The sequence below is a fragment of the Tamandua tetradactyla genome, chromosome 1, assembly GCF_023851605.1.
Source record: "Tamandua tetradactyla isolate mTamTet1 chromosome 1, mTamTet1.pri, whole genome shotgun sequence".
Lineage (NCBI taxonomy): Eukaryota > Metazoa > Chordata > Mammalia > Pilosa > Myrmecophagidae > Tamandua > Tamandua tetradactyla.
In genome coordinates this window covers 169,876,415-169,895,104 of record NC_135327.1, presented here as the reverse complement: position 1 = coordinate 169,895,104, position 18,690 = coordinate 169,876,415, and the positions used below count along the sequence as shown (strand labels likewise).

The 18,690-nt window shown below is 49.9% G+C and overlaps 2 protein-coding genes across 4 annotated transcripts in view; both read left to right on the top strand.

Annotated features, from left to right (window-relative positions):
* Positions 1 to 1,578: 1,578 nt before the first annotated feature.
* PRRT4 (proline rich transmembrane protein 4) lies at positions 1,579 to 10,574 on the top strand. The gene is made up of 4 exons (XM_077164050.1): positions 1,579 to 2,245; positions 2,333 to 2,440; positions 2,716 to 2,835; positions 7,587 to 10,574. The coding sequence occupies exons 1-4, from the start codon at positions 1,594 to 1,596 to the stop codon at positions 9,395 to 9,397; spliced, it is 2,691 nt and encodes an 896-aa protein (XP_077020165.1). The 5' UTR covers positions 1,579 to 1,593; the 3' UTR covers positions 9,398 to 10,574.
* Positions 10,575 to 14,010: 3,436 nt separating this feature from the next.
* RBM28 (RNA binding motif protein 28) overlaps positions 14,011 to 18,690 on the top strand; it is a 71,560-nt gene continuing 66,880 nt past the window's right edge. For all 3 annotated transcript variants that reach the window (XM_077124647.1, XM_077124558.1, XM_077124493.1), the window contains exon 1: positions 14,011 to 14,260. In XM_077124647.1, the coding sequence (XP_076980762.1) occupies positions 14,143 to 14,260 (118 nt within the window). In that variant the 5' untranslated portion in view covers positions 14,011 to 14,142. The remainder of the gene's footprint in view (positions 14,261 to 18,690) is intronic.

Below are 18,690 nucleotides of genomic sequence, written 5' to 3'. Positions count from 1 at the left end.
GGGAGGGAGCGCTGAGCCCGGGCCACCCGCCGCGGGAGAGCGCTGCGGGCCGCAAGCCCGGGCCGGGGTGCAGTCCGGGGTCAGCTGGGCTGCTACGCCGCGGGCACCCGGGCGAGCCGAGGGGGCGTCGGGGGGTGGTTTCCGGTCTCCAGTCCAGGCGCGACGGAGAGAGCTGGCAAGACTCCGGGGAACGTGGCCCGGCTGGGTCGCGACCGCCCCTTCTCGGGGGACTTGGCAGAGGAGCCCCTTCCGCGTGAGGCAGCGAGGAGAACAGGTCGGCAGGTCGGGGCTGGGGGGCGCGAGTAAGTGTGTAGGGGTGTGTGTATGTGTGTAGGGGAGACTGACGGGTTGTGATGTGTCTTTATGGAGTGTGCAAGCATGTGTGCTTTCTGTGTGACTGTATAAGCGGTGTGTGTCAGTGAGGGGGGTGTGTGTGAGAGAGACAGAGACAGAGGCTGCTGGGAGCTCACAGAGCTTGGGTCTGCACCCATGTAGGAATGAGGAGGCTCAGCAGGGCAGAATGTATGTGTGTGTGTGTGTGTGTGTGCAGGGGTGTGTGAAGGGTGAGTGGGTGAGTGTGTCACGGGTGCTAGGTGTGGCTGTGTGTGATGTAAGGGTGCCAAGTGCACGTGTGTCCCTGGTTCATGTTTCTCTTCCTCTACCAGATGTGTGAGCATGAGTGGGAGGTATGGGGGGGGGGTAGGAGTCTGTGTCAGCAGCCCCTAGCCCAGCTTGCTTTCTTCCAGGCCTTCCCCAGGAAGCCAGAGAGCTTCAAGCTGCCCCTCCCCCTAAATACTTCTAGGGTTCTGGGGAAGGAGCAGACCTGGAGCAGAAAGAGGGGAGGGGCTGAAGGGACAGAGCAGCTGCCAGACCCTGGCTCCCTGCTTCTCTGGTCAGAGCCTGGGCTGCCTTACCCATCTCTGTCCGATCACTCAGCTGGTCCTTTGCCCCTCCCAGGGCCTTGTGCTCCAGTGGTCTGTGAGTGAAAGGGCCAGCCTCTTAGACTGGGGCCAGAGGGTGGGTGGAGAGACTCATTAGTGAGGATTTGCTTGGTCACAGTTGTATTACCAAAAGCGTGCTTGACACATAGTAGGCCTCAATAAATATGGGAGGGTGGAAAGAAGGAGGGAAGAAGAGAGAGAGGAAAGGAGGGATCTGAGTCTGGGAGTCCAATTCCATCTTCTCTGCCATAAGTTAAGTGATGAGGAATGCCGGTTGCAGTCAACCCCAGTCCCCAGATTAAGCAGGTGGGGGAGGCAGGGGTTTAGGGGGAAGGAGCCTTAGCTGGAAGAGAAGGGAAACTGCAGTGGAGAGATTAGTGCTGGGGCCTGAATGTACAGGAAGATGCTGGTTAGAAAAACCATTGTCTCACTCTCTCCTTGGGTGGAACAATTTGCATTCTGCCCCCACTGCCTGTGTCTCTGTGATCAGAAGCCCCTCCCTGGGGTATCTGATCCCTGGAAAAGGAAGAAGGTGGCAGCCAGGGCTCATAGGGCCTCTCCTCTCTCCAGGACCTTCGTGCTCAAAGGTGCTGAAGAACTGAGGCCCTGCCCATCCAAGGCCAGGACTGACTCCTCCCTGAGGTGTGCGGCCATGGCAGGGCATGGCTGGCGGGGTCTGGGGCTGTTCTGCTGGGCCCTGCTTGCTGTTCCTGTGGACCCGCAGCCTGCTTCTTCCATCCCAGGTGCCCCTCTCAGCACTTTGGCCCCCCCACCACAGAGCGAGGCCTCGATGCTGTCTCTCAACCTGGGACTTAATTTCAAATTCCACCTTCGGAGACCTGCTGCAGCCTGGGGGAACCCTGTCACGGAGACCCAGCCACTCTCTCCTGGGCTGGGCAGGGAACCGGAGGAAGGGGTAGCCAGTGGGCTGAGGACTGACTCCCTTTGGGAAGTGCTGGTGGGCTCCCCTGGGAACTCTGTCCCAGAGTGGGGCTCTGCTGAAGGAAGCTCTGCCCCCTGGGCCTCTTCCCTGTCTCTGGAGTCCACGTCCCCCCTCTCTTTGCCTATGGACCAGCCCACTGCTCCCTATCAGCCCAGGATGGGCACCTTGACCTGGGACACTGCCCTGACAGCAACAGCGCCTCCATCTAGTGCTCCCAGGCTCCATCACAGTGAATTGGAGCTGAAGTTTGATGTGGCACTGAGAGCAGCTGCAGCCCCCACACTGGGGCATCGGACTCTGCCCTTGCTGCCTAGCCTGCGGGCCAGCCTAGCAGAGATTGCTGGTCGCCTGGGACCCTTTGGTGAGTACACATCTCTGTCCTGAGGCGAGTTCCTGCTGAGTGGCCCTGGCAGGCAGGAAGCAGCTTCAGTCCGGGTTTCTTTTGCAGGGTTCTTTGGCACAACTCTGCCTCCACTCCGGAACTCCTCCGTTTCCCCAAGTCCCCCAAGTGCAAGAGCATCTCCGGGCTCTGTCTCTGGAGTTTCAGAATCTCCACGTGAGTGTTTATTTCATCTCAACAAACATCTATAGGGCACCTCTATATGCCAGGTGCTGTGCTAGGGGCCTTGACTTAAAGAAGGCCTACATGGCTTCTCCTAAGCCCCAGGAAAAGTGCTCTCTGCCATGCTGAGACTGGATTAGTCCTTGCTAACTTAGTGCATGATGCTTCCATAGGGCAATCACTGGGGAAGGACAGTTTTTTCTCCAAAGCCCCAGAGGCCAAGGTCAGCTAGTAGGATGGCACTAGAGCCCCATGTGTTTTCTTTGCAGGGTTCTTTGGCACAACTCTGTTCCCAACTCCATCTCCCCTGGAGAGGAAGCTCTCTAGCCCAAGCCTGCTGGATCCAGCTGCTTCCTTGAGCTCTGCCTCAATTGCAATAGGATCACTAGGTAAGAGATCAATTCATCTGAACTCAACAATTATTTATTGAGCACTTATGACATGCTAGCCACTGATTGGTGTTCTGTGATCCTTTTATTCATTATCATCATAATAATCACAATCACCAATATTTTTATCATCACCATGGAGATGTATATAAACGGTCTGAGAACAAGTGCTGCTGCTGAACTTTGCATACAGAGCTAAGTGATGGTCCTCTGGGAGTTCTGCAGTCACAGGCAGAGCAGAATGTAGACAGATATATCAGAGGCATGCAGACACAGGAACTCCTTCATGATTTCCCCAGCCACAGCACTAACCCTTGCCTTCCCCTGCCAGGCTTGCCTTCCTACCCTCCACCCCAACCTTGGGGCTCTCTCCTTTGCCGTCTGATCTGATGTGACATGCTGTCAAATATGGGCAGAGCTGGTCCTTCATCGGGAAGACATTGAAGAGGAGAGCTTGAGCAGACAGGTGCCACCCTCATTCAAGGGAGCCTCTCAGAGCACCCATATAGACAGGCTAGTCATGCAGAGGAAAGACCAGGGGCTCCGGAATCTTGCGGAACTGGCTTTAAATCCCAAGGACAAGGCTGAGTATCCTTAGGCAGATTATCTAATCTCTCTGAGCCTAAATTTTCTCATCTATACACTAGCATTTAATAATTGTACCTATATGCAGATATTGTGAAGCTTCTAGATAATATAAAATAGAGCCATAGCATGATGCTGAGCATAAAGTAGAAGCTGATTAAATGGCAGCTATTAACTTGTTTCTTTCCCCCACAGAACCCCAAATGCGCTTCCAACCCTATCTCTCAGACACCCCAACCTTGGTCTTGGGATGTGGTGGGACATGCTTGTCTATTCCAGAACATGTAACCTGCAGGGCAGAAAGCACAGCTCCTCTGGGAGAGATTCTGATAGGTGAGGCCAAAGGAGCTATAGAGAGGCACCTCCTGGCCCACCTTTGCTCTGCAAAGGGTTTACTGTGGCTGTGAAACCTCCCAATCACCCATACTGGGAACTGGCTTCACAGAGCAAATCATTCTTCACCCCAACTTCTTCCAGCTTTGACTCTCTCACTTGCTGCAGCTCCAGTCGCTGCAGTCCTTCAGTGTGTGGATGAGGAACCTGCCATCCCCCGAGTCCTGGCCCACTATGTAGCAGTGGCAGGAGCTGCTGCAGGGTGGGAGGCGGGTTCTGTGGCCTCAGGGGAAGGATGCTGGCTGGTGGTCTATCAGCCTTGGTGACAGCGCTGGCCAGGCAGGTTTAATGAATCTGGACAGTATCAGAATCAGGCCAATTTGACAGGCTGGCAGCCCCGCCCTCATCCCCCCTCCTCACTGGTGACTGCAGGAACCCAGCCTCTTCCTGGCTGTTCTTAGATAAATCTAAGAGGTCTTCAAGCTTCCTGGAGAAAAGGCTAATGGGCTTTTCTTGGTTAGTAGTGTGTGTGTGTGTGTGTGTGTGTGTGTGTGTGTGTGTGTGCACATGGTGCAATTAGGAGGCAAAGGTAGCCTCTGTGTCTCCTCCAGAATTTTTGTAACCTAGGTGGGGCTAACCTTTGACTTCTAAAGCTTTTCTTGCATTTGGTCTTCCTCACCAGATGCTCTTGGGCAGAGCTTGCAGCACACCCCAGAAGAGTTGTATAGGTTGTTAACATACTGAAAGGCTTTCATACCAGTTGATGAGTACTCATGACTTTTAGCCCTCTCAATGCCCCTCTCTACTCTCAGACCACCACCCTGTAATTATTGGCTTGTGCCTATCCATTCCAGTCATTACATATTTCTAATATCACCCTTGCAAAGAATATCAGCCCCCCATGATCCTGGAGGTGGGGTTGGGGCCAGAACACTCAACAAGCTGCAGCTTCCAGCATCCAGAGTGAAGATGTGGTTCCCCGGCCCTTTGATCTGGGCAGCTGGTGGATAACCAGGCCTGGCTTTTCCATAAAGCCAGCCCACCCCTCACTCCCTGCCCCTCTCCAGCTAGCTCTTGCCTCACTGATTACTCACATTGACATCTCATCTCCCCCCTCACCCCTAAGGTCAAGAGGGGCAGCAGGGCCCTAGTGGGATCACCTTGGAGGGGAAGCCTGCTTAGGAGAGGGATCCTGGGGAAGGAGGACCAGAAGATGATTATCTTCTGGGCTTTTCTGGGGATGTCTCAGTTGGGGGGGATGGAAGATAAAGTGGACCCTTCAGTGGCAGAAGCTGGGTTTTCTCCTGCCTGTCCTCACCCATGCGTGGTCCAGTGCTTGGCGCATTCTGAACTCTGGAAGCAGTGCTCCTAATTCAGAAGGCCTTCCTCTGAGGACTGAGCTGTGCCTGTACTTGGTCGACTTTCAGGTTTTTATTCATTTTCTGGCTTCATGTGAATGTTGAAATTTGCCCTCATCATAGTACTTTGGGACAGAGATGAGAGATAGGCTTTCCTGTGGCCTGCCAGTGAAAGTGGAGCTGGAAAAGAGTGAGGTGGAGACCCCTGAGTGTGTATAATTGTCTGTATAGTGAGCAAGGAGGAGGGGCAAGGGGTGACTGGCTAGTACAGAGTGAGGGGCTTCCTGCCTTTCTGCAGGGCCCACATGGCCAAGGAAAGACAAATCAAACTCTTTCACCTTATGAAAGTGGTCTCAGTAAGGGCCCCAAGGAAACCAAAGAAGCAGGGGTGAAGGAGGGTGTGTGTGTGTGTGTGTGTGTGTGTGTGTGTGTGTGTGTGTGTGTGTGTATATAGTCAATCCTGCTGTCAGACTGATGCCCCATCAGCAAGCCATTGTTTCCCAGCTGAATGGTCTCACATTTAACTGATGACTGCTGCTTCTTTAGATGGTTAGGGATGGTTAGTCCATCAAAATGGTGTTCTTCAAACAGAGTTCATAAAGTGAGACAATGTGTTGATGTCCACTCATTTGGGTAATTGTATTTCTAAGCAAGTTTAGGATGTGCAAAGGACTTTTACTACAGAAAGCAGCCTTTAATTAGTTAAATCGAGAACTAATTTGAGACCAAAAATGCCCACACTCACATAAACACGAACTGATGACTGATTAGTGATGAACATTAGCCAATAACGATACCACCGATAATCATATACGGAATGCTTATTATGCACCAGGTATTCCAAACAGCTTTGCACACTTTGTCTCATTTATGCTCATAACAGCCCAACACAGTAAGTACCCTTACCCAGTTCAAATTTGAGGAATGTGATAGAACTGCAACCAAGATACCTGCTGCCGTTTTGGCAGTGAGCTCTGCATATTTAACTCTGATTGCTTTCTCTCTGCTCTCCCTAGTTGTCCATTTCCATGTTTTCTGCCCCCTCACTCCTTTTTTCTTGTTCTCAGGGCTGGTCTATTGGGCATGTCCCCAGCACGAGCTGGCATTGCCTGGGGAGGGGGTGCTCCTGGGGTTGTCCTGTGTTGTCTGGCTGGGACATGGCCAGGTAGTTGGGGCAGGAGTCTGGTTGTCCCTCCTCCATCATTCCAAATCTGCCTCCTACCCACCTCCTCACCCCACTAGCTGTCCCCATCCTTCACCAACACTCTCCCTGCCTCAATTCTTGTCTGCAGCTGTAATTCTGCTGAGCTTGCTAGGTGGGGGGTAGGGAGAGGCTCAGCATCCAGCATCTTCCCTTACTGCCTGGCACTGGGGAGAATTCTTGGACCTAACTCTAATCCCCCTTTTATTCCAGAAGAGTAGAATTAGGGATCTTGTTCCTCACTCTCTCTTAGTTGACTTCCCTTTCCCCAAGGAATATGGGGAAGACTTATTGCAGCATAGGATGTGGCAGGGGGCCTGAGTTAGCAAACCCAGAGCACCTTGCTCAGATAGCATTTTATTCCAGTATGATCTCCCCTAATTGTTCCTTCTTGGGAGGCTCAATGTCACCTTATATAAATTTGGGCAAGAACTAAAGGGGTATCTATATAAAGAAACTTAGCCCAATGGATTGTGGTTGAGTCAAGGTGGAGGCCTTAGCCATGAACAGGCCCAAGGGATTGAGGGTGTAACAAGCAGGAAGGCCAGTGAAGAACTGGAGACAGGAGTGTTAATTCTCCCCTTTTCTCTCTCTCTCTATGTGTGTGTGTAGGGTTCTTCCTTGAAGAGATAGGGAGAAGGCAGGGAGTGGTTGAAAAAGGGCAGGGGAAGCTTCTAGCACCAAGGTGGGAGGTGGAAGTTAGGGGTGCAGATCAAGAGTAAGCAAACTAATATGAAGATGCTTTGGAATAGCGGAAAGAGTTTCAAGATTTGGATTCTAGTTGCAGCTCTGCCCTTCTTTGAACTCAGAGGTCACTTTGTTTCTTGCAGCCTCAGTAACTTTATTTGGCAAATAAGTTCTTCAAGGAATATCTGCTGAATACCAACTATGTGCCAGGTACCATTTTAGGCACAGAGACTCAGAAATGAGCAAAATAAACAGAAATCCTTGTTCTCATGAAGCTTCCTTTCTGGTGGGGAAATTGAACTAGAGGGGCTTCTACAGATACTTCCAGTTATAAATTCTTTGATTTAAGAAAAACCCTTTTCAGTAGAATCACAGAATGATGAAGGGAAAGAAACAGGAGGTTGGGAGGTGAGGCAGGGCTGGAACTAAAGCATGAGGAATTTGAAGGGGGAGGGGACAGTGAGAGGTGTGTCTTACATTTAAGACAAGTGCTTTCTGGATGGATTCCTTCTAACCACCATATACTAGCTATGGGGTGGGCCGGGGAAGGGCTGCCTAATTGCCTCAATCGCATAATTTGTCCACAGACCCCACCACTGGCCCAGATGACCCATCTCCTGGCAACCTTGGGAACCCTTCGGTGCAGCCAGAGTGCGGGCCAGAGTCCTGTGGCATCGCAGAATTGCCTGAGCGGGAGGAGCAGCCCCCTGCGGCTTCGCTACCGCTCTTCTTCTTGAGTTTGGAGGCTGACTGGGCAGAGGCCAGGGCTCGCTGGGGGCTGGCCTGGGAGGCCCATGTGTACGGGGTAGGGGCGCTCTTCGGCCTAGTGGCCCTGCTGGCGCTGCTGGCTCTGGCCCTCTTGCCGTGGCGCTGCCCGCCCGGCGCCCCCTGCCTGGCGCTGCTGGATCTGCTCCTACTCTCCGCAGGGACCACACGGGCCTTCCCGCTCTTCTATGACGCCTATGGGCACCGCGACCGGCTGCCAGCGCTCGCCTGGCTGCTGCTGCAGGATCTTCCACTGCCCTGCCTGGCCTCTGGCCTGGGGCTGGCTTGCCTGCTGCTGGCCCGGCCGCGCCCGCCGCGGTGCCCGGCTGGCCTGGCCGTGCTCCTGCTCCTGGGGCTGGGGCTGGCCGCGGCCGCGGCCCTTGGGAGCGCCGTCCACCGCCCGCTGTGGTCCCTGCGGCTCGCTTCCCGTGGGCTGCACGCCTTCCTCGCCGCCCTCCTTTCCGGGCTCCTGCTAGCACTCTCCTGCTGGAGGGGTAGGAGACGGCGGGCCGGGGCGCCCCTGGGAGGGTCCGGCCTAAAGGGCGCCACCCCTCTCCCGCAGGCGCGCAGTCCCTTCGCTCCGCGGGAGTCCTGGCGGCGCGCGGCGCGCACGGCCCCCGTAGCGGGCACCTTCGGGCTGCTGAGCGGAGCCCTGCAGGGCTACGAGGTGCTGTACGCCCTGGGCTACGGAGGCCAGCCTGGCCTGGAGGGGCCCTGGCCCTGGTGGGCCTTCCAGCTAGGCCTGCGCCTGGGCGAGGTGGGCGTCGCGCTCCCCTTGGCGCTGCTGGGCCTCTACCCGACGCTCTGTAGCCCCCGTGTGCCTCCGCGCTGTTGGGCCAAGCTCTTACGCTTGTCCCCCGGCCACGCGGCCCCGCTGCTGCCCGGAGGCTGGGTCACCGGGCCCCCGGATAAAGAGCCCCCCGGCACCGCCATCGCTCGTGGTGAGGCGGAGCTGCTGCAGCTGTGTGCTCTGGCAGAGCCAGGCCCGGATCTCCTACTCCAGGGCTGCAGGGCCTTTGAAGGCGCTGCTGCCAATCCGGCCCCTTCCCCCGCCTCCTCCCCCTGCAGCGATTACACCGTGGACTTTCGTCCGCCGTCCCCTATTAATCTGCGGCGCAGCATCGAAGAGGCCCTCTGCAGCGAGGCCTTACTCGCGCCCGGCCTCTTCCAGGGCCCTGCCTTCGGGGAAGCCCGGCCTGGGCCCGGTCTCTACCGCACCGCTTCCCTGAGAACCAAGACGCGGGCCGGGCCTAGCGGGAGGCCAGAGGAGAGCCCCAGCTCCCCAGCGCCTCCGGAGCAACCTTCCCCCGGGGTCTGGCCCGCGGGCAGCAGTGCCTCGTCCGGCTCGCTGTACGGACTCTCACGGGACAGTTCGTCCATGCTGCTTTGTTCCAGCCCGGACAGGCCTCCGCGCTGTCCGCTGGTCTGCGTCCTCAGTCCCCTGCGACCTTCAGGAAGCAGCCCCAGCCTCCCAGCCTCAGGATCCTACCAAGCTCTGTCCCCACCTTCTCGAGATTCCCCAGATCCTGCCCCTGAGCTGCAGGCTGAGGAGGCTTTGCTGCAGGCGCAATTCCTGGATGCCTGCCGACAGATCGACGAGTTGAGCATGGGCAGCGACACCATAGACCTGTGAAGAGGCGGCTCCCTGGCTGTCTACGCCATGTGCCCCCTTCTGGAGCCTGTTCTGCCAAGAGACCTTCACACTGTAACCCTTCCCCAATCCTGCCTGGCTCGGTTACCTCTCCCCCTCCTTCCCCATCCAGGGGGCTCTGGGTGGGTGGGTCAGCAGTTAGGTTCTGTTGATTGGGAATCAGTGCCACCTTTCCTGCAGCCCCGGGCACTGATGCCCTCAGCTGCAAGACTAGGCTGGCAGGGGCCCCACTTTCCTTGGCATTCACCAGCAATAAAGCTCCAAGGTGCTCCACTCCTGACCACTAACTACCCCCAACTCTGGTGCTGAGCTAGAGGGGCTGTCCTCAGTTACCTCTAGGCCTGCCTCAGTCCCCATACCCACCTCTGCCATGCCCAGGAATCCCACCACCCATGTGAGTGAGATGCCCTGTCCTGCAAATGACTCTTCTCCACAAAAGGTCCATGGTCCATCTAGGAGACTTTATAGGAGTTGGGTGGGAAGAGAGCATGTTCAGAGTTAATTTATCAATAAAATATTTTCAGAGGAGAAAGGTCTGACCTTCTTGGGAAGGTTTAGATGAGGCAACTGTAGCAGTGGTTCCACCAGAGGTGTAATAGAAGCAACTTTTGGGTGGGATGGGCCCCTCTCGGACTCTAGTGACCTTGACTCTTGATTGGACGGAGGAGTCTTATCTTGTGGCTGTGAATAGTGAGGATTCTCGGGGCAGCCCCAAGGAGACCCTTCTGACTCCCTGGGAAGGGGCTTTTCACAGAGCTGTGACACAGCCCCAGAGATGAGGCCAAAGCTTGACAATCATTGGTGGAAATGCCCACGTTCCTGGGAGCCTGGCTTCAAATTCCTACTGGACAGCTGGCACAGGACTAGCTACTGGTAAAGTCCTTCATAGAGATATCGATACAGATGTGAGAGGGCCCGATCATCTTGAGCTGGAGTTCCCAGCAATCCCCTGCCAAGTTCCCACAGTTTGGGATTCACAAAGGGAAAACTATCTTCTTCACCCATCAGCAGGGTCTCTTCAAAGTTTGACTCACAACCCCCTGAAGAGCACTCACGTCCCATTGGTGCAGAGCATCCCTGGAGAAAGCTTGTCTTCCCCAACCCTCAGCCTTGCCTCAGCTCTGAAAGCAAAACTCACAGTCACAAACATTTCCAGCCACCAGACACCGGTAATCCCTCCATTGCCTGGAGCATTTGACTCTAAACTCTGCAGTGTGCATTCGTCATTTGGTTAAAATGCAGTAAGTTCAAAGTGGCACAAAAACATGGTTGTGGATGAGGTTTGAAAATGAAATTGTGACAGTATTCTGGCAAATGTCCTGCCCATCACAGGGAGATCTACAGGGGCATATACCCTAGGCTTGAAGTGGAAAAATAGGAACAAGAGTAATTTTTCTTCCAACATCAGTTTGCCAAGATTTGGGAAAGGGAAGGCCAGGGAGCAGAGAGGGAAGCTGGTAGAGAGGCTGGGAGGGGTTGGAACCCTTGGCTAGACTAGGTCCAATGCAGTAATGAAAGGAACAAAGCACTTCCATCCTTCTAGATGAAGACATGCCTTGGCCAAGAGGAGCATCTAGGGCCTGCGACCTCAGAAGGAGGAGAGGAATCAGTGATGTTTGGGAGAGAGTGATGTGTGAAAGTAGGAAGAGTAGTAAGAGGAGGGTGGTATAGGCACAGCACCACCCAGGGATGGGACTAGAGTGGTTCTGACTGTGTCTTCTCCATCGCCTGGCTCAGCTTGGCTCAGAAATTCTTGCTGCATCTTCAGTCTGGGCTGAGGCCCAGAGAACTGCCAGCCTCATAATTACATGCATTTCTCACTGGTGTCATAGTGGCTGTAGCAGGCCCAGCATTGTAGCTGCTCTGTGTCATGGAAAGAGTACTTGCTGCTCTAAGAAATTGCTCCTTTTTTTCCCCCAGTTACCCTCCCATCTGCCTCTCATCCTCCTTCCTCACACTCAACTTCTCTCTTCCTCATCCTTATCCTTGCCAGCTGCACTTTCTCATGTATTCTTCCAGTGCAGGATCCCTGGGTTTATGCACATACCCCCTGGCAAAGAAGTCCCAGCTCCACCCAATTCCACCCCCCCCCACCCCATCTCTCTCTCTCTCTCTCTCTCTCTCTCTCTCTCTCTCTCTCTCTCTCACACACACACACACACACACACACACTCCTTTTCTGTCTAATTGCTCTGAATGGGGCTGGTGAGGTAGGAAGATTACAGCTTGGCATTCACAACCCCATCACTTCTTTTGCATTGAGCTTTGATTTTCCTCAGCAAGTACTACCTCAACCCTTTGACTTCATAAAGAGGCTGAGGCTTTGATTAGACAACACTTACCTTTGTCTCATGCCTCATCTCTTACCCAAACATGATTTCCCAGAAGGATTCCGGATAGATTCTAATGCATATACCCTTCTGTTCCAATCCTTGATAATGTGGGACTGAGAGACAAACCCATCTTCATTATTCATTCAGTCCCCTAAATGTATTTATTGAGTGCTTACACTGTGCTAGGTGCTATGATAGAAAGATGAATGGAGCTGACACACACCCTGGACTTACGAAGTTAAGGTAGACCTTAAACAACTAATCATATGAATAATTAATCACAACAGCACAAGTAATTAATTACAATTATGAGAAGTGCTAAGAATGAGAAGTATGCTGTGGTATAAGAAGTTTTGGCTTGCAAGGGGGTGTGGAGCGAGAGGGATGGAGCCAAGAGAGGCTGAGCCAGAACAGCCCAGGCCTTTCTTACGTCCTTTCTTAGCTTCTGTACAGTGATGGATGAGGGGGCGATCAGCAGTTTATTTCCCCTGGAAGCCACATTGCTGGTGTGGAGCAGGGAACCACGGTATTTAATAAAAAGCCCCGCATGTGTCCTGGGTAGATGGATGACTGAATATTCCCAATTGAAGAACCACTCACCCTCCCTCAAAGAGTGGATAGGAGGGGATGGGGCTGGGGCTGAGGCTGAGGCCTGGGGATTGAGAAGGGAAGCCAAGACTGAACTCTGGGAAGGGTAAAAAGACTCAGCTGTACTCTTCTCCACAAGAAGCCCAGTAACCAGGGGATGTCTATTGTCCCCTGGTGGGCACACAAGGACATAGTTTGATTTTGTCCTTTAAGGAAGATTTGGGTCTGAAGTATTTAAAACTTAGCATTGTAGGGGGTGACACAAAGGGATGTTGGAACCGCCTTCTCAGGGTTCTTTTCTCTGTTCACACTATAGGCAGGAATGAGAAGCCCTTTCCATAGCTAGGGCTTTGAAGCTTGCAATTTAGCCTTTGGGGACAGAATTTTGATTCCTAAGGTTAAGGGGGAAGGGGGAAAGAAGAGGGAGGAATGTGGAATCCCAAACCAACTTTATCCACATGACCGTCTCATTTCCTTTGGCTATCTGTCTCTTTCTGTATTCTGGATAGGAATTAACCTGGTAATGTTAAAAATCTGTTTTGTATTTCAATGCTGCCTTTACTGAGTTATGTGTTTAAAAATAACTGTGGCTTTGTTAAAAAAAAATAGCACATATTACTTATCTTGAACTAGGACTTTATAAATCTGCTGTTTAACTCTCCCAGTTTCCCTCCCATCACTCAACCAGTCATCCATCTATCCAAAATGTATTGAAAGTAGATGAGGCTTAAGTAGAAAGGGAAACTTTTCACTGTAGCTTTTGCACTTTTAAATGTTCTATCTACCAGGTGTTCATGTTATTACCATTTAAAAGTAATTATTTAAAAATGCATTGGGTACTTCTATCAGCCAGGCATCCTACAGTGAGCAGCTGTCTTGCACGCAGGTCAATTCCTGACCCGGTGGTGTGGCGAACACTGTGTTACAGGATCAGGAGCAGCCATCTTTCCTCCGCGGACAGTGAGCCCCCTCAGTCTTGACTCTGTCTGATAAGCTGACAGCCTTGGGGGGACCTGGGCTCTAGGTCTCTACGTATAAGTTGGATTTTATGTTTGCTTTGGGTATGCTAGGATTTGATCTCACCGAGTGCATGCTGTGATTTATTTGTAAGATATTCTTGTCTGATGTCTGTCTCCCTACCTAGATTGAATTCTCTGTGAGGTCAGGGACCAGTTTTATCTCTAGTACTTGGCACATAGTAGGAGCTCAATAAATATTTATTGAACGAATAATTGAGTACATTCTGGGTCTATGTGTACTTTAGTGTCTATAATTTGCCTGTGATCTGTTGCAGGCCGAGTGTGACATATGTCTCATATTCTCTGAGAGTATGAGAATTGTCCCAATCATATATGTCCATGTCCGTGTGTGCTGGCTGCATTTTGTGCACGTAATCTGGGAATCTGTGGGGGAAATATTTATTAAACACCCATTTTTATGTCAGATCCTCGGTTAGACACAGAGCAAATACGACTTCCTCTGCTTGCCCTGGCGAATTCCCTGGAGATTAGAGTTTAAGGACGCTAGGAACTAGTGAAGCCAAGCTTCCCCGCGGTGCCTAGGCGGTGCTGGAAACGTGTAGAGTCCCATTCAGTAAGCGCCACCCCCAGGGCGGCATTTTATTTTTTTCTCTCCGGAACGTTTTAGCCTCACCCTACCATAGTTTCCGCCGGATCCTTTTGATCGACGGGCACTTCCGGAATCTCTCAGCAGCTCGGCGTGGTGCAGAGTTGAAGTCTGTTTTTAGATTGGCCTGTGCCTGCTGGGTTCGGTTGCGGCCTTACTCACCTCTGCTCTCCCGGCCTCATGGCGGGTCTGACCCTGTTTGTGGGCCGTCTCCCGCCCTCGGCCCGCAGTGAGCAGTTAGAGGAGCTTTTCAGCCAGGTGGGCCCGGTGAAGCAGTGCTTCGTGGTGACTGAGAAAGGTAGGGGGGCATGGGGTGGTCGAGGATAGGGCTGGGGGTTCCTGGTAGCGGGGTGGGAGTCATGACAACCTCTGAAACTTCAGGGACACCTTTAATTCTTTACCCGCTTCTAGGAGAAGGCACTGGAAATTGAGTGTCTTTTCCGAGCTGACTCTCCTTTATTTAAAGCCATGGGGGTCAGTTTATGAAACTCAAAGCATTCCCTTACGTTTCTGTAGCAATTTCAGTTCATTCGCGTTCGTATATAAGAGCTTAATAAATAATTAAGTTTTAACAAAGCATCGGCAAGTCTTATTGAGAGTCAACTGAATGCAAGGCAGGGTGCTGAGTTCTACATAAGTTACCATATTTAATTTTCTCAACAATCTTGGGTGGGTATTCTTAATCCTATTTTACAGATAAGGAAACTGGGGCTTAGGGAAATTTAGTAACTTTAAGTTCTTACAGCTAGTTAGTGAACCCAGAATTTGATCTCTAGACTCAGAACTCTTAACCCTGTTTGTTATTCATTCATTCATTTGTTTATTCAGCAAATACTTACTCAGTGCCTACTATGTGCCAGGCACTGTTCTGGGTCTTGGGGATGTAGCAATGGACAAAACAAAACCAGTAATCCATGCTGTTATGTCTTCAGGGTGAGGAAAACAATTAATAAGCAAATGAGCAAAATATGTAGTGATAATGGTAATAATTGCTAAGGAAAAAGTAAGTCAGGGAAGGGGAATAGACAGTGTATGGGGGGTGGGATGGGGGAGAGAGTTGTGCATGATAGGGTGGCCAGAGAAGGCCTGGTTAAGATGAGAAAGTATGTGGCTTTCTGGGAAGAGCAATCCAGGCAGAGGAACCAGTAAATGGGACTTGTGGAAGAAGAGTAAAGAGTAAAGAGAGTAACTGGAATGGAGTGAGTGAAGGGAAGAGAATTAGGAGATGGGTCAGAGAGGAAATAGTACCAGATTACATAGAATCTTATAGACCATTGCAAGGACTTTGGCTTTTACTCTGAGATGGCAAACCATTGGAGAGAGTGAGTAGGGAGTGGTGTTATCTGACTTGCATTTTGAAAGAGTCTCTGTGGCTGCTGTGTTGAGAATAGACTGCTGAAGAGTAGGACAGAAGCAGGGAGTTCATTTAGTAGGCTTTTGCAATAATCCATATGAGAGAACACTGGCTTGCATCAGGGTGGGAGCAGTGGAGGTGGTAAAAAGTGGTTGGAATGTGGATCTTTTTTATTCCTTTATTGTAAAAGCTGTATCTTTATACACTCATCTTCAAGAATCAAGGCTACTGGAAAACAGGTCACTAGTTTCAGGTACTTCACTCCAGTCACTCCAAAATACTGTAAACTAAAAGGAATATCTATATAATATATATGAATAATCTCCAGAAAAACCTTTCAACTCTGTTTGAAATCTCTCAGCTGCTGAAAGTTTATTTTGTCTCATTTCTCTCTTTCCCCTTTTGGTCAAGAACCTTTTCTCAATCCCATGATGCTGGGTTCAGACTCATCCTGGGAGTTCTGTCCCATGTTGCCAGGGAGATTTACACCCTTGGCAGTTCTGTCCCACGTAGTGGGGAGGACTGTGAGTTCACCTGCTGAATTGGGTTAGAGAGAGAGGGCACATCTGAGCAACAAAAGAGGTTCTCTGGGAGTGACTCTTAGGCATAATTTTAAGTAGGCTTACCTGTCCTTTGCAGGAAGAAGTTTCATAGGGGCAAACCCCAAGATTGAGGGCTCAGCTAATTGATTTGGTTGTCCCCACTGCTTGCGGGAATATCAGAAATTTCTCCAAATGGGCAAGCTGAATATTTCCTCCTTTCTCTCCAGCCCCCCAAGAGGACTTTACAAATACTTTTTTATTCACTGCCCAAATTACTCTGGGTTATAATGGAGCATTACACTAACCCGGACAAACCAGCATAATCTCATGCCCTGTTTAAGATTACATATATTTATGGTGTTCAACTAAAGTGACCATACAAGTTAAATTAGGAAATGTACTACCCAAAGTATTAATTTTGCTCCAATTAAACATCTCTCCCTTTAGTCTCACACAGAAGTTGAAGTTTTAAAATATGGGCGATATCATCCTTTACCCTGTATTCTGATATACCTTAGTCTTATCCAGATCAGCTTTCTTCATATCTCTAGTTGAAGTATGATCTCTTTTCAACTTTTTAAACAGTTCCTGTATGGGGTACTGCTGACTCTCATAGCTTCAGAGCTCTAACTCTGAGTCTCAGGTGTCACACAAATACCCAAAGTTTCTGGAAACGACCAGGTTACAGCTCAGTATCACAGAATTTAGAAATAACAGTTACAGCTTCTTGAATATATGTTACTGCTGTACGAGCTTACAATCTAGGACCCTTTACAATAGGTCCCAACCTAATAACCCTTGCTGTTATTTCATTTACTGAGTTTTTATGTTATAGTCAGTCCATATGTGTGAGGCATGATAATATTTGTCTTTTTGTTTCTGACATTTCGTTCAACGTAAAGTCCTTAAGGTTCATTCACCTAGTTACATATCTCACAACTTCCAGAGTGTGGATCTTTTTGAAGGTAGAGCTGAGATGATTTGCTGATGATTGTGTAGGGGCTGTGAGAGAAAAGGAGGCATTAAATTGCACTCCCAAGGTTTTTGGCTTGTGCCACTGGAGAGATTTATTGATTTTAGAATACTGATGTTTGTTTCATGTTCTGAGAGAGGGGTGACATATAGTAGAGGACAGGAAAATTGGTTTTTTTTTTTTTTTCACATGAGCAGGCACCAGGAATCGAACCCAGGTCCTCTGGCATGGCAGGCGAGCATTCTTGCCTGCTGAGCCATCGTGGCCCGCCCGGAAATTGGGTTTTAACTGTAGAAGTCTTCCCTCCTTTTAACTAGGCTGTCAAGGGGGACCCAAGATGGGCATCCTGATATTATCCTATACATACTCACGACTTCCTTCCAGGTCACCAGGCTATCTCTGTAGGTGCCTCTATGCCTTTCAGTAGAACTGATGGGAACTGGCATCTGTTTTATCTCCCCACAAAGCCCCTTAGGTATCTGAGTATGTGAATGGACAGACTAACAGTCTGATGATAATCACCCCATTCTTAGCTTCTATTTTGTTTGTAACAGAAGTTATAGTTAGGATTGCAAACATGGTTCTGATTACCATACAGTGGCACCTGCCAAGTTCTTTGTTATTTTAAGTAATTATATGTGAAGGAGAGAATGGGACTGCTATACAGCAAGGCTTTTTAAACTGCAGATCATTATCCAGTAGTTGATCTTGACTGGGTCATGACTGGAAAATTTTTTTTTAATGAAATAGAATAGAGGAGTACATCCATATATGGTAAAGGCCAAGTGTTCACAAAACTTTTATTTCCATTTTGTATAAAGAATATATGTGTGTACTGGGTTCCAATATAAATTACATTCCTTACTGGGGTTGTGGTAAATAAAGAACATTGAGGAGCAATTTTTTTCCTAGCAAAAGTGCTAGGTGGTTGTGTACCAGGGTAGAGCAGACCACTGAAAGGAAATTCTGCTTTGGATCCTCAGAATATAGGCTGCAACCTTACACCTTGTGTATATTGTCTAAAATTCTTAACAAAATTTCTTATTGTCTTTTAAAAAGATGCACCGTCTTATCCAGGCAGCTGAGATGTATTGGAAAGAGTGCTGCATTTAGTGGAATGGAAGGAAGGGGACGTGGGGATGAGTTCTTACTCAGTAGTAAGACTCGGGCATGTCACTTTACCTCTGTTTAGAATGGGAGTAATTTTACAAGGTGGTTATGAGGGTTCAAGTAGTAATGTATATGAGAGTGCCTTGTGAGTACATGCTTTTATTTGGGTGCTTAACTCCTTCCCTTTTCAGCTGCTTCATTTCTGGTTGCACTAATCAGGAAAGGCCCTGATTTTTCTTGTTTTTATTTTCTGAAAGGTGAGTGGGCAGGAATGAGTTCCAAGAAAAAAAGAAACCACTCTCCTTATCATAGTTTGCTTTCCTGGTGCAAGTTTCAACTTTCATCCATTAATGTGGTTCAGTGTCCTTTGTTAAAGGGCTTGTACCGTGAAGCAGATTTGAATGTAGTTGAAAAAGAAGCAGAACATGTGAGCTCTGTTTCTGTTTCTTCTTTAGCTAGTAGGCAGACTACTGGTTCAGGCTTTTTTGATGCAGTTGCTTAAAATTTTACTGCACAAAAATGTTAAGCTAAAGAGGCATACCAAGAAGGGGCAAGGATGGGTTAAAGTTGATATAATTTATAATTGTTCAACAGCTTAGCCCTAATATCCTTTTCTGTAGACATTATATTTTTGGGGGTCATGTCAAAAGAATATGGAGCTAATAATGAGAAATTAATTCAATTACAGACTCTGTGTGACATTAACCAATTCACTTACCTTCCTCTGTCTCAAATTACTCATTTAGAAA